The sequence below is a fragment of the Fukomys damarensis genome, unplaced genomic scaffold (genome assembly GCF_012274545.1).
Source record: "Fukomys damarensis isolate Sample0158 unplaced genomic scaffold, DMR_v1.0_HiC HiC_scaffold_8, whole genome shotgun sequence".
Taxonomy (NCBI): domain Eukaryota; kingdom Metazoa; phylum Chordata; class Mammalia; order Rodentia; family Bathyergidae; genus Fukomys; species Fukomys damarensis.
Window position 1 is genome coordinate 30,776,961 of NW_022900920.1, and position 13,250 is coordinate 30,790,210.

The 13,250-nt window shown below is 45.7% G+C and overlaps 1 protein-coding gene across 1 annotated transcript in view; it reads left to right on the top strand.

The window, feature by feature from the left end:
• The window catches only part of Cfap43 (cilia and flagella associated protein 43), an 86,386-nt gene that overhangs the window by 53,799 nt on the left and 19,337 nt on the right, over nt 1–13,250 (top strand). Inside the window, exons 20-27 of the mRNA XM_033761245.1 lie at nt 3,714–3,839; nt 5,232–5,336; nt 6,045–6,161; nt 7,059–7,289; nt 8,623–8,829; nt 10,409–10,498; nt 10,724–10,804; nt 11,311–11,436. Of these exons, the coding sequence (XP_033617136.1) occupies nt 3,714–3,839; nt 5,232–5,336; nt 6,045–6,161; nt 7,059–7,289; nt 8,623–8,829; nt 10,409–10,498; nt 10,724–10,804; nt 11,311–11,436 (1,083 nt within the window). The remainder of the gene's footprint in view (nt 1–3,713; nt 3,840–5,231; nt 5,337–6,044; nt 6,162–7,058; nt 7,290–8,622; nt 8,830–10,408; nt 10,499–10,723; nt 10,805–11,310; nt 11,437–13,250) is intronic.

A 13,250-nucleotide genomic window follows, 5' to 3' on the forward strand; every position in this document is an offset into this window, starting at 1 on the left:
TTTTTGTTTTTTTTTTTTTTTTTTTTTTTTTTTTTTTTTTTTGGTACCAGGGATTGAACTTGGACCCTTGTGCTTGTGAGGCAGGCGGTGGAACCATTGAGCCAAATTCCCGGCCCTGAGCTGTTTTCTTCTTAATATTTCCAGTAAAAACTTCCTAACTTCCTCCTTTTAGTTCGAGACTTCAGTCTGACTTTATGAATTCAAAAGTAACTGTTTCAATACTGAAATGCATAATTAAAAATAATGTTTTAAAAGCAGCTCTTGTCCTACTGTTCTGATTCCTGTACCACCTGAAGGAACTGTTTCCCTTTTTTTTTTTTCTTTTGGCTCTTTGTCTTCGCCTTTCTAAACACTGCTGTTTCTGACACTAACTGTAGCTGGTGTGCAAAAATTGATCGATAGGTTCTTTTATTACCCGCCCATAACATAGATAAATACATACTCAGTATGCACTCTGGCATTATGTAAATGTAAATGTCCTTCAGCTAGGAGCTACAGGTATATTATAATTACAGTTTTGTTATCAGGTAGCACCTTCTAAAAGTGGCTCACCAAATACATGTTACCAGGTCCTGGGTCACTCACCTCTCCTTCTGCAGTTGGATTCCAGGTTCTTCTCACTTCAAAGAAGTAAACAAAATGAGCAAAAAGCAGAGGCAAAGTGTATTTGAAAAAGTAAAAGTGAAGAGTGAGGGAGAAACTGGCTCAGCAGAGGGAACTTGGGCCAAGTAAATGAGGAAAAAGCAAGGTAAAAAACACCCTAGAGAAAGCAAGGTGGGCTCTTAGAAGGGAAAACCATGATAGCAAGCTCTTCATGGCTCACCTCTTCTTTCATACTGCCAAATCTCTCAGAAACTGGGAGAACTTCTACGTCTGGGTCCTGAGAAGCGGTGCTGGGATCCCATGCCTCAGGCTGACATCAGGTCCAGGCCATCCTATGGAAAATCTGCTGGAGTTCTTGTGAGAAGCCCACACACATGCAGGGCTTTGGGAACTGTTCTGTGTATGTGTTCTGGGATCTCGTAATTAATGGGTCACACCTATCTCCCCAGCCAGACCCTAACCTCTTTTGTCAGTTTTACATCTGTATTTTTCTTGGAGTTAGTGATTTTTGGATTACACCTTTCTACATGTCCCTTGCCTACTCACAATCTCCAAATGATAGAACAGTCTTTTCAATACAGTCAGATTCCTGAGGTAGTCAATCTGTCAGCAATTTTGTTTTGTTTTCTTTCTTTAGTGACCTCCTTTCTGGAGCTTTCCATCATCCATCTTCAGTATAAGCACCTCGCTGTCAATGCCAAGCATATGATTTTTCCCTAGGGCCTTCTCTTGTCCATCTTCCTGGGCACCTTTCCATCTGCTCCCCAACCCCGAGTCTGAGCCCCATCTCCTGGGTTCTGTATGGTTTTGTTTTTGTGGCCTGCTTCCTCCAGTAGCTCCCTTAATAAGACTGCCACAGTGGCCTGTGTTTGGGAACATCCTTTAGACAGAGTTGTACTTCTAGGATGCCATTCAGAGGTAATCCGGTGGGAATGGAGCCTGGCCCAGAGAGCTTGCAAGCTTTGGCTCTGCCGTCAAGTGCATATATAGGGGAGGTACACTTCTTAACATGTCTTCATCCTGTTCTCACATTCCTTTGATGGTTTGCCCAGGAATACAGTGATTTCCCCTTAGAATTTTGAAAGGCCCATTGTCTACTGGCTTAAAGTGTCTGCTTTAGAGAATCCAAATGCCTTTCTGATTCCCAGCTCTTTGTAGGTAGGCAGATTTTTATCTCTAGAAACTCAAAGGCTGTCTCCTTCTCTCTGATGTTCCGAAGCTTCAATTATGCATCTCATTGTGTTTGATGGGTGTCCTTGGAGCGCTGTGAAGTCGCACCCTCACCCTTTCCCCGGTGCCCTGGGCCCCAGAAGCCTGTCCTTTATGGACAACAATAGTAGACTCTTGCTTTCTGGCTTCGGCTTGGGAAGTGGCAAGTGCAGGAGATCAGAGGGCGGGAGACTGTTGTCAGGATCCTCATCCCCAGCTTCCTCCCTGTGGCCTCATGGGTAAGACACTGTCATACCCTGCTGGTTTTCCTTACCCTGCCAAAGCTTTTCCAAAAGTTCTTCTCTTCAGCTTTCCACATGAATGTGTCACTTGTTTCCTACCACGACCCTGGATTGTTTTTTCCTCCTTCATGTGTCACACATTGGATGGCCCTCAAAATAGGAAAACTGCCTTTCACTTCAAGAAGATGTACTTAAATTTTGCTTTGGTAATTTCCTCCCCTTTGTTTTTATTTTCCTGATTATTAAGCAGGTTCAGCACCTTCACATAACCCTAAAGACTTTTTGTGTTTCCTCTCCTGTGAATTCTATGTGCATATCCTTTGCCAGTTTTGCCATCCGGTTCCTTGTCTTTTCTTCCAGATTGTGGAAGTTCTTTATCTTTATTTTAAATTTATATTTAATGCATGATGATTACCCTGTGCTAACAAACTCAAAAGCATGGCACTGGGGTGAGGACTGCGCCCCCTGGCCCTGGGGGTTCGGGTTAGCAGCTGCTTTGCTCCTCAGTGTCACTCAGAGGCGGGGCTGCTGGAGAACATGCCATCCTCCGTGCCTTGCTCCTCTGTGGCCTGCCTGGTCCCAAAGGTGGAAAGGGAAGGCAGCCTGGAGGTGCCCCTTGGGCAAATCTGGGGGTTGTTCTTATTGTTGGAGTGAACTGCATAAAGTTGCTATTTTATCTTTTCTTCAAAAATATGTGTCTCAACCTGCAAAAATGTTTCTGTCTTATCTAGACTTTCTCTAATGTGCTTTTTTGAGTGTAAAATTCTAAAATTATGCAGGTGTACCGATCCCTTTCTGTACAGCTTTTGCATTTTGTGTCTGACTTTAAAAGCTCTTTCAAAAGTCAGGTGTGGTGACGCACACCTATAGTCCCAGCTACTCAGGAGGCTGAGGTGGGAGAATTCCTTGAGCCCAGGGGTTTGAGATAAGCCTAGGAAACGTAGCAAGGCTGTCTCAAACACAAAACAAAAAAGCCTTCTGAAGTCTCACATGTTTACTTCTGCTACTCCTTCAGTAACTCCAGTAATTTACTTTTGTAAATGGTTTGTTTTTGATACTGGGCATTGAACTCACTTGAGAGGCAGGCGGTGGCAGCACTGAGCTACATCCCCTGCCCATATTTTTACAAATGGTATGGGACATAAATCTAACCCATTTTTTTCAAAGCTTCCTGACTGAATAGACCCCCTTTCCCTGGTCGATTCCCAGATCCCCAGGTATACAGATTGCTTCTGGATCCTCTGTTCTGAGTTTCAGTATTAATCTTTTCCTGAGCTACTACCAATTTTTTAAATTATCATAGCTTTATGTTTTTGTCTCTTGAGAATAATTCTCCCTTTCTTCTCCTTTTTCAAAAGAATGTTGACTCTTTAATGCACATTTATTTTTCCATTTGAATTTTAAAATCAGCTCGAGGTGAGCTAATACATCTTTGTTGATTTTTTGTTGTTGTTATATGAATGAGTTTAAATTTTTAAAGCTCAAACCTTAAAAGTTCAATAACCACAATAAGCCTATAATCTAATTCTTACCCAGTTGTACCTTTAGATCCACAGGACATCCATTTTTCATTGATTTCTGTCTAAAGAATCTAAGGAAACCACTTCTTAAGAGTCTGGCTCTTTGCTTGTTATCTTCCTTTCTTATTTCAAACTTCAGGTTCTGACTATGATGGAAGAGAATGAAAAGGTGGATGATATTGCAAAGTTAGACCATCAAGAGTTTTGCCTGGATCTTGAGGAACTGGAAAGGCTTCACGATCAAAGTGGAGAGGAGGTGGCAAAAGTATGGGAACATTTCCCTGAAACGCCATGCAGTCACAGCGAAAGTCATAAGCGCTCAGGCAAGAGAAAAGCTCTGCCTGTGTTAGTTTTCCTCATGCTGTCTGTCTTTCCTGAGCTCTGGCTTTTGAGGAGAGCCCAGCTTTGGACAGTGACCCACGGGAGAACGGTGCCTGGCAGGAGGCTTTGTGGGCCCAGCTGGCTCTGAGCACGTGGGGGGAAGAGCGCCCATCCAGGGGGGCTAGTGGACCTACCAGCCAGGGACCCCAGAGGAGACGGCTCCAAGCCAGCCCCAGCCAGGCTCTCGGTGTACAGATGAGGCCAGAGCTTGGTCGTGGGCGTCTGGATGTGGCACTGGGCACTGAGTCTGGAGGAGCTGCCGGAAACTGATATCCAGAGCAGCTGTATCTGCCTTCGGCTTAGCGGCTCAGGGGCAAGAGAGATAAAGTGCGCATTAAAGTCATTTCATCAGACGATAAAATTCTTAAAAATTTTTTTAATAGTGGGAGCATTTTAACCACTTACCAGGCCAATTATTTACATACAGAATGACCAATAATGCATATTTTAAAAATTAATTTTATAACAGGAAATATAAAAATGATAATTTTATCAAATTTACTCAATACAGAAATCAGCTGGTTGATATGACCCCTGTCCGAGTGACTCTCGGAGTAAACTGTTAAGTGGTTGAAATACGAGAGATACTGTCCTTAGCAGGTCCTCTAATAACCCTGCCAACAAAGTGAAACGCAGTTTCTGAAGAACCCTAAGGACTAAGGGTTATTGGGTTTCACTTTGGGACCAGGTTATCCAGCGAAATGTTAACCTGAGACTACTTAATTATTTACACATTCAGTGATAGGAGGAGATACAACTAACTGAAGTAACAGTTTTGTTTCTAAATGGAAAAAAGCCAGTTGATCCCCTAATATAACAGGGCCATCCTTGTTATTGTGGACACTGATAATGGGGGATTCGGTATAGGGAAATTTCCCAGGTTAGGTCACCACGGGGCTCTTCCCATGTGTTGGCAGGAATTAAGTCAACATTTGGATACCTGCCTCTTTCACATAAAAATATGGAGGTCAAACCTCCCTGATGAAACGGGAAGACTTGGCAGGTGTTCCTCTTCCCAGAAGTGTTAGCCAGCCTGGTCTTGAGAATCGCATCCACCATCCAGCCCCAGGGACGTCTGTCCTCATGGCCCTGCCTGAAGGGGCCCCCAGGAGGCCTCTGTGGATGATCAGTCTCCCCAGCAGAAGTCAGAGCCCCAGACCTCTCCTCCAATCTCCTGCCCCACGCCCAGCTCTGACCATTTAGGGGTCCACCGCCAGATGGGTTTTTCTGAGAGGCCACTTTGTTTGTATCTTTCCCTTCATCCCTGCCCTTGAAGATAAGAAAGGATGTGGAGATGTACAACCTGGCCAAGAGATACTTGACTGCCCTTATCAAAGAAGAATGCTGGAACTCCATGGCTGTGAAAGGTCGGGCCCTTAAGGTAACTACAGAATCTTAGCCGGTGAGAAGTCCCATTGAAAGTCTCAGGGCATAAAATAAGGAAAGAAAAAGAAAAGTATTTTAAGGAAAACCCACATACAGCAAAGCATGAATTCCACCTAGCGGTGTCAGTATCTGAATCCCTGTCTGTCCAGCTGGTGCCTCTTCAGCTGTCTCTGCATCCTTTTCTTTCCACGGAGACATCTGGGTCTTACGCACTGCCTTTTTAGTGTGACTAGAAGTCAGTTTATGCCTGTGTCTCTCCGCAGCACCTTTTTCACTCTCAAATATGCCACCCCGTTGGGTTAATACAGTGCAGTCGCCCTGTGGTTACGTGGTTGAGTGTCGCTCCAGCACAGGGTTTCCCAAAAGAGGTGCATCTGGGGCTGTTCCACACCTGTGGGTGTTTAGCAACCCCTGAGCCATCTACTGGACAGCGGATCCCTCACCCCAGGAGTAACCATCTGAAACATGCCAGTGTGTGGGGGAAAGGGAAGGACCGAACAGCTCCAGATCCTCCCAAAGCTCTGTATTTTATACGGAGTTTGTATCCATAATAACAGCACACACCATTGTATTTTAGGGGTTTTCGTCGTCGGTCTCAGTCATGGCATGATAACACGTGGGTTGATTTTATTCAGAGAGGACATGCCCACACCCCCTGACTTGTGCTAAAACTGGGTTTGTTTTGTCTGACTCTTCCCCCAAGTGCTTCCACATCCCATGTGTGGTTGAGAACTTCCCCATGAGAGCACGCACAGCCGAGGAACTGAAGGAATTGAAGAGAGTTCTGCAGCAAAAGAAGATTGAAGCAGAGTGTCTTAAAGTACGGTTTTAAATGTGGGGTGTGTGTGTGTGTTTATGTAAGTGAGGTGATTTATTTTAAGGTCTCACATAGATTTGAAGCATGATGTAATTTAAGCTACGTTTACATATTGTATGTATTTGTCTTTATGTCTTAGTAATCTGAAGAATCTGTAGAATATATTGTGGTGAATAGAGGAACCTGAAATGAACCAAGGACCCTGTGTCCTATACAGCAGCGGTGAGCTCTCCAATCGGAGGGTGTGCTTTTAAAAAAGAGATTTGGGGTTCTGTTCATATTCTGATCACAGATTTTTGTCCATATGCCCTTTTCATCTTCCCTTAGTACTAGTGATTGTGTTTGAAGATAAGTAACCGAAGATGAGGTCGAATCTTCTGTAGTTTGATAAAATTACAATTTCTCTAAAGCAATCCCAGATCTTTTTTAAAAAAATAACAATCTCTGTCAAACAGGTGAAATAACATTCATCCTCTAGAGTAGTATTTTATAGCCAGAACTTTGCATCCATTCTTTTTTTTTAGGATATAAAATAAAGGCATACTTAAATTTCCAACTGTACCTTCCAGTCTCACTGAACAAGTTCTTTGTAAAATATTAAGAGAAGATATGTGCTTAAGTATCAGGAAAGACTCAAAATATTTACACGTAGGTATCATCCTGACACAAAAATATAAATATTATGTCGTATCAAGGGAAGAAGATTTTATTATCTTGATTTACCCATACTGTATCAGTCTCTGAAGGTTTAATCTCTTCATTGACACTTTCAGGATCACTTTGAATTGTGTTGTTGTCAAGACAATTTAACCTCTTAAAATAATTGCTGAAATGATTAAATTGTCCTTTGGAGACCTCTTATTATCATGTAGCTTCCATGTCATCTGTTTCTGTGTTTAGCTACAGAAGGAAATTGTAGAGGATCAGTCTGCAGTCTCCATGAAAAAGAACGACCACAAAGAGGAGGAAGAGGAGGAGGAGGATGAAGAGAAGATAGTAACAGACACCAAGCTGCCCAATTACTTGCTTGGCAGTCTGAGTACTGACTTTGGGATAGACACTTCCTTGTTGTCAAGCCAACTGGAACTTCATTCCAGAGAGGAGAAAATCAACCAAATTATCTTACTGAAAGTGGGTGAATTTCCTCCTTGTCCTTAGCAGTCTCTGAAACTCTCTCTAAGATGTCATTCAAGAGCTTCCATTGCAGCCTCGTGCCCATCGAATGTCTTCGAAGTGCACAGAAAAATGTGCAGATGGTTGGCTCCATGTCCTTTAGTCAGAGCTTGAACACAAGAGTGGCTTGAATTCACTTGGACTGGGTTCTGTGATAGCAAGTTTCCTAAAGAACATTCCATACTGGCGAACACCATAAACTGTTCTTCCGCTTAGGTCTTTGGTCAGCTCAAAGAAACTCTTCACAGGCATCACTGGACCTCTTGTGAGGTCAAGATGTAAATGCTTATCTATCTGCTTACCTCAGAGAAATTTCCTCTTGAGTTTCTGTACATTTTTGGGGTCTGGACTAAAGTGGGAGGTGCGCCTGGCTCTGAGCCCCTACACCTCACTGTCCACCAGACAAGTGAGGCTTTGGACACATCTGTATATGTAGACGACCCTACCAAAGGTTTTTGAAAATGCAGCGACTGAGATTTACATAGTTTGAAATTTAAGGCTAGCCAGTTCTGTGCTTTAAAGTCCTTCGGCCATGTCTGCAATTTGAGTTCTAGCTTCCTTCTGTGTTACTCAGCTCTGGCTTCCTGTCCTCATCCCTTCTTCTCCTTCACCCCTTGAAATTTTGGTTAACAGTTTAGTTATCTTTTGTTGGTTAGCTTCTGCTGACCCAGGGTCCAGGGGCTCAATTTCTGGCTTCTTTATTAAGAAGCCTACAAGGAGGTAACTTCAGCCCAAGAGAGATTCTGGTGCTAGGTGTTAAGATTCTTTCTCCAGCCTGATGTACACAGACTGAGCTCTGATGGCAGTTGCATCCCCTTCTGCTTGAGAATGACCCGGCCTTAAGAAGAAGAATGTGTGTAGGGTGAGGCGTCTCCAAGTCCTTTCCTCCTCTCCACAGCTCCCCAAACAAGGTTCCAGAGGAAAATTGCTTCCCACCTTCCACCCTGTGTATGGCTTTATACATATTTGTAATGGATTGTTTTCGAACCTACGTAAAAATAGAGCAAACTGCCCACAAGTTCCCATCAACCATTTCCACATTTGTCATCGCACCTGCACCCTGGGTTACAGCTTCATGGTTAGGGTATGAAAGTTACACTGTGGCCTTCAGCCCAGCCGTGGTCGGAGGCCACTGCAGATTATTGAAACAAGAAAGGACTCAAACATGATTCTAGGAAGATTAGCTTTCCTTCTTAAAAGATAATCCCTAGGCTGATCTGGAAAGGGAAGGGTGACAAGCGGCACACTGCCAGTAGCAGCGTGTGTTTCAGGTAACCTGTTGCTATTTCAGGACATCATTTACAAGGTGAAAACTGCTTTCAATAATGAGTTTGATGCTGCCTTTAAACAAAAAGAGCTGGAAGTTGCACGGGTGATGGAGAGAAATGTTAGGATTAAAGAAATTATTTCAGACCTGGAGTTGGGAGAAAAAGTCTGGCAACCAGAATTTGAAGACTGCGAGAAGCCAGAAAGGACCCTTGCTGTGGAGAATTCTGAGGTAGTGCCAGCCTTATTAGCTTCCCTCTTCCCAGGATCTCCCCACCCCTTCCTGCTTCCGCCGTGTAGATGACCGTATAGGGGCACTCCCAGGTACAGGTTGCAGAAATAGGCAACATCCAACAACAGTGAGGCTTTTTCCAAATCCCAGAGTCAGGGGATATTTGGACATAAAGCTTGGGAAGAAGTGGGATCCTAAATCCGGAGCCCTGGGAGCAGGTAGAAGCCCTCTTCCTTCATCTCTGAGCTCACTTCTCTGCGATTTTGGCCTTTCCTGGTAACCTCTACTTCCTGTCTACTCCACCCAAGGGCGGCTGGTTTGAGTTAGAATTGCTTAATCCCACTTCAGAGTTTGTGTGGGAAGGGGCTGCTTGGCCCAGGAGGCCCAGTGCCTGCACGCCAGGGTGGATCCTGCTGTGGGAGTGAGGCCGGTGGGGTTCCAGTGATGGCCTAGGTCAGGAACAAAGAGCCGGCTGTGGCACGCGTGCCGTGGGTTCCCTGCCGCTGACGGGCGTCATTGGACAGGACAGATCCCAGGTAAAGGCGGCTGGCTGAGCTGCCCTCTTACTACTTCACAGTGTTATCACAGAGGCAGCTGCAATGATGATAATAATGACAACAGCCGGGGATTTAGCTCAGCGGTTCCGCTGCCTGCCTTGCAAGCACAAGGATCTGAGTTCAATCCCCGGTACCAAAAAAAAAAAAAAGATAATAATAATGCTTAAAGAAACAACATGTGATCATAATTCATTTATTAAAAGTAAAAAGAAACCCTAAAGAATACCCAAACAAAAATTCTGTCGACATGAAACCAACTTAAATATTTTGGGGGCAAAAGTTAATAGTGATATCAAGAAGTAATGGCAAACATTTCTATAGCCCCTGTGAAATTCCCAGCACATAAGTGCTGTTGATAGCTTAGGATACATTTATAACTATACCATCCTGTAGGGTGGGCAGTGATGTTCCCCCACCCACCCATGAGGACCGTGAGGTGCTGTGAGGTTAAGTCCTTGACCACTGATGTCTCACTCGGGACAGAGCTGAGGTCTGGTCTGCCTGGGCCCCTCCCTGTGGTCACCTTGTCACTGTGCAGCTGAGGCCTCAAGTCTGCTGTCTTAGCTCTAATCCATCCTACATTTAGGAGAGGGACCTGTGGCAGGTCCTGCTCTGCCCAACCCTTGCACACAGCTGTCCTCCCTCTGTCCTGTTCACGTTTTCCTGCTTCAGTTTTTTGAATGTCTCAAGCTTTTGCCCTCCCGCAACTTCCATCCTTCAGGACTTGGCTTAGGGGACACCTCTCTGGCCGCTCTTCCCTTCCTTCTAATCTAAATCAAATCCCCCGATATAAGCTCTGCGGTGGTGGGGGAAGACTTCTGAGCCAACAGAGAAATAAAGACCTGTTTCTCCAGCCCCTCACTTTAGATCTCATTTTCATTCTAAAATAGAAAATTGACTGCAAAATCTGCCCTGTCCCCCTCATCCCTTTAACACAGTTTAGCTGCCTCCCGATGTGTGGGAGGAAAGTTTGGCCTGAATTTGGTAAGAATATCAGCAGGACGCTGCATTTTCTCTCTCAGATTACAGCCCCAAGACACTTCACTACATGGCAAAGAGCCAAAGCAGAAATGACTGTGGTCCGCGAGATTCGGCGATGGATCCAGGCGCGGGTAGGCAGTTTCGCTCCAGCTGTGCCCCCACCGCCTTTCCTTTAGGGGCGCTTGCACCCCACATGAAGACCACAGCAGGCACGGGTCATGGCCCAGAGTCCCTTCTATTCCATCTCCCACCCTGCTGCCACCTTCCCCGCCCCTGAGAGCCATCCTTGTAATACCAGGCAGCGCGGCCCTGTGGGTGCCTGTCTCAGCTGCCCTCTCTGATCCTGGCTCTTCCAGGGCTCCAGTGAAAGAAGAAAAGGCCTGATGGACATGATGGGAGGCGTCCTGGAAGTCAAGAGGGAAGACATTTTGAGAATGGTGAGCTTCCTGGCTGTCCTTCGGAGAAGTGCAGTGGGGTGGAGAGACTCACAGGTTTACTACTTTTGTCCTCTAGGAGCCTCCGTGTTAGAAATTCTGCTGCACCTTATAAACATACCGTGTAGGCAAATAAGAAATGTGCCTTCCATTCCCACTAAAGCAAACACCAGCACATGCAGGCACGGCAGTTTGGGTCATTCGCAAAGGCCGGACACTGCTTTGCCTGTAACTGTGGATGCAGAGCAGTGACACCGTCTCTGATGCCTGCAGGTGTCCCTGGAGAGCCAGTGCAGGGCCAGATAAGAGAAGACACCAGCACGCACCTGAGCTCTGGGTGGTCCCAGGCTACCTCCCTCAGCAGCTGTAAAAGGGCCAGGCTACCGTCCTTGCCAACATGAAGGGCCATGGCCCCATGCAAGGCTTTTGGCTTAGCCGGCGCAGAACTCCAGGCTTGTCTCGTACTGTGCTATGTTAAGCCCGGCGTCCCTCTTCCCTTCTTCCTTCAGGTGATCCCGCAACCAGCTTTCATGGCAAAACCCGATGCTCTGTGGACAGAAGAGGAAAGGAAACAATTCAGAGACTATGAGAAAAAAGTCAAGGAGCTAAATGACGAGAGAGACAAGTATAGAAAGGTAGGATGCGCAAAAATGAACCCACTAGCATATCACAGCCAGGGGTTTGTTTCAATATATTTTGAATGTTTTTTAAAAAATTTTCTCAGTGTCTGTAACAGCTTAAGATAGGGTTTAAACTTAAATTCTCAAGAGAATTTGGATAAGTAAGGAAGGTAAATTTAAAGAGTTACAAGACACACAGCAGGTTTTCTCTGACGCAGTCATCGACCTCAGCATCCAGCACGTGGCCTTTCCTTCTCCGAGTGTTTCATGACTCCTGTTGTACTCTCCTGTGATGGGGAATAATGCCCGGCCTGTTAGATTCAGCTGTGGAGCCCATATCCCCCAGTGTTGAGGAATGAGTGTGTAGGAAAGGTTTGTTGGGAGGAAGCTCTTGAGAGACACGAGGTGCCAGCAGTGGGTTGCCATGGAAGTTCTTTCTCCAGGGATATCTTAAGCAGCAAAATCACAACTTGGGTACAACCTGGGTCAAACTATAATCAACCAATAGGCTTACAAGTATATTCACTTAGCTACTATTGATCTAACAGGGAAGTGAGGCTCGCATCAAGGTGTGCAGCCAGCACCATTAACCTTAGCTTATCTACACCTTGTAACCTAGAACAACAATGGCATTCCTGGAAAGGGAAGGTTCCACCTATGCACCTATGCATTCCATGTCTACCTGGGCCCACTGGACCAGGAGGCACTAATCACAGTACAACCTTGAGCTGCTGCTTCTCTCCAGGGAGGCTCAGGCCTGGCTGTGGTCTTCATCTTTTGTGTGTGTGTGTGTTGGGGATCAAACTCAGGTCCTTGTACTTGCGAGGCAGGCGGCAGAAGCACTGAGCTAAATCCCCGGCCCTGGGTCTCCATCTTGAGCCTGGTCCTCCTCAGAGTCACCTCCAACCACAATTTTGATGTCTTCATCCTGTGCACTGCCTCCCTCCAGGGCTGATCTCTATCTGACTGCATATTCATTTCTGTCTAACTTAGCTGCCTGTGATCAAGTGTGCAAGTCCCTGCAGGGGACTTGGCTGTCTGAGGCCCGGAGCACTGTTGTTGGATCTGAGGAAAGATAGAGGCCATCGGGCAGCACATACTTTACAGTTCTCCAGGTTTTTGCACTGCAGTTCTGCTATTTTTTAATCTTCTTCCATCACAAAGAAACATTCTCGCATGAAATTGCTTAGAAAGATGACAGTGTGTAGCCAGTAAACAGTATTTATTCTTCTACAAAGGAAGTGAAACCACACCACCCTCTGAGACAGAATGGCCTGGCAGCTTTATGGTGGCTGTAACTCAAGAACAACTTCCTTGAGCCCATGCGTAACCATCCATGTTTTTATTCACCGCAGCTTTCCCTTGCATCTCACCTAAAACAGTACTCACCTAAAAAAGCCAAAACAAGTGCTCCTGAAAGAAGCAGATTTTTGGAGGAGTTAGGGAGCGTAGATGCCCAAGGAAGAAAAAGGATGGGGGCCATTCAAGGGCATTCACTCCACACTTTCGTGTTGTAAGAAATAGTTTTCCTCACACTCCTCCTGGGAGCCCAGCATGATTATATCCAGTGTTCTGCCTTTTCTGCACCTCCACTCATGCAGTAGATAAAGAAAAATGGCGACTGTACCGGGTTTCACCCTCGGTTAATGCCTTTGAACCCAACTGGTGCTCTCACAAGGGTCGCAATCCACATCCCCCGGGGGCTGCAGAGCCACACTCAGATTTCACAGTGTCTTCCTGTGTTGGCATCCGGGAGCTGTTAGGAGCCTGAGGTTCTGCAGGTCTCCCCAGTGCCCAGGTGGGGCCGGGCCCTGGATCTCCGCTCACCC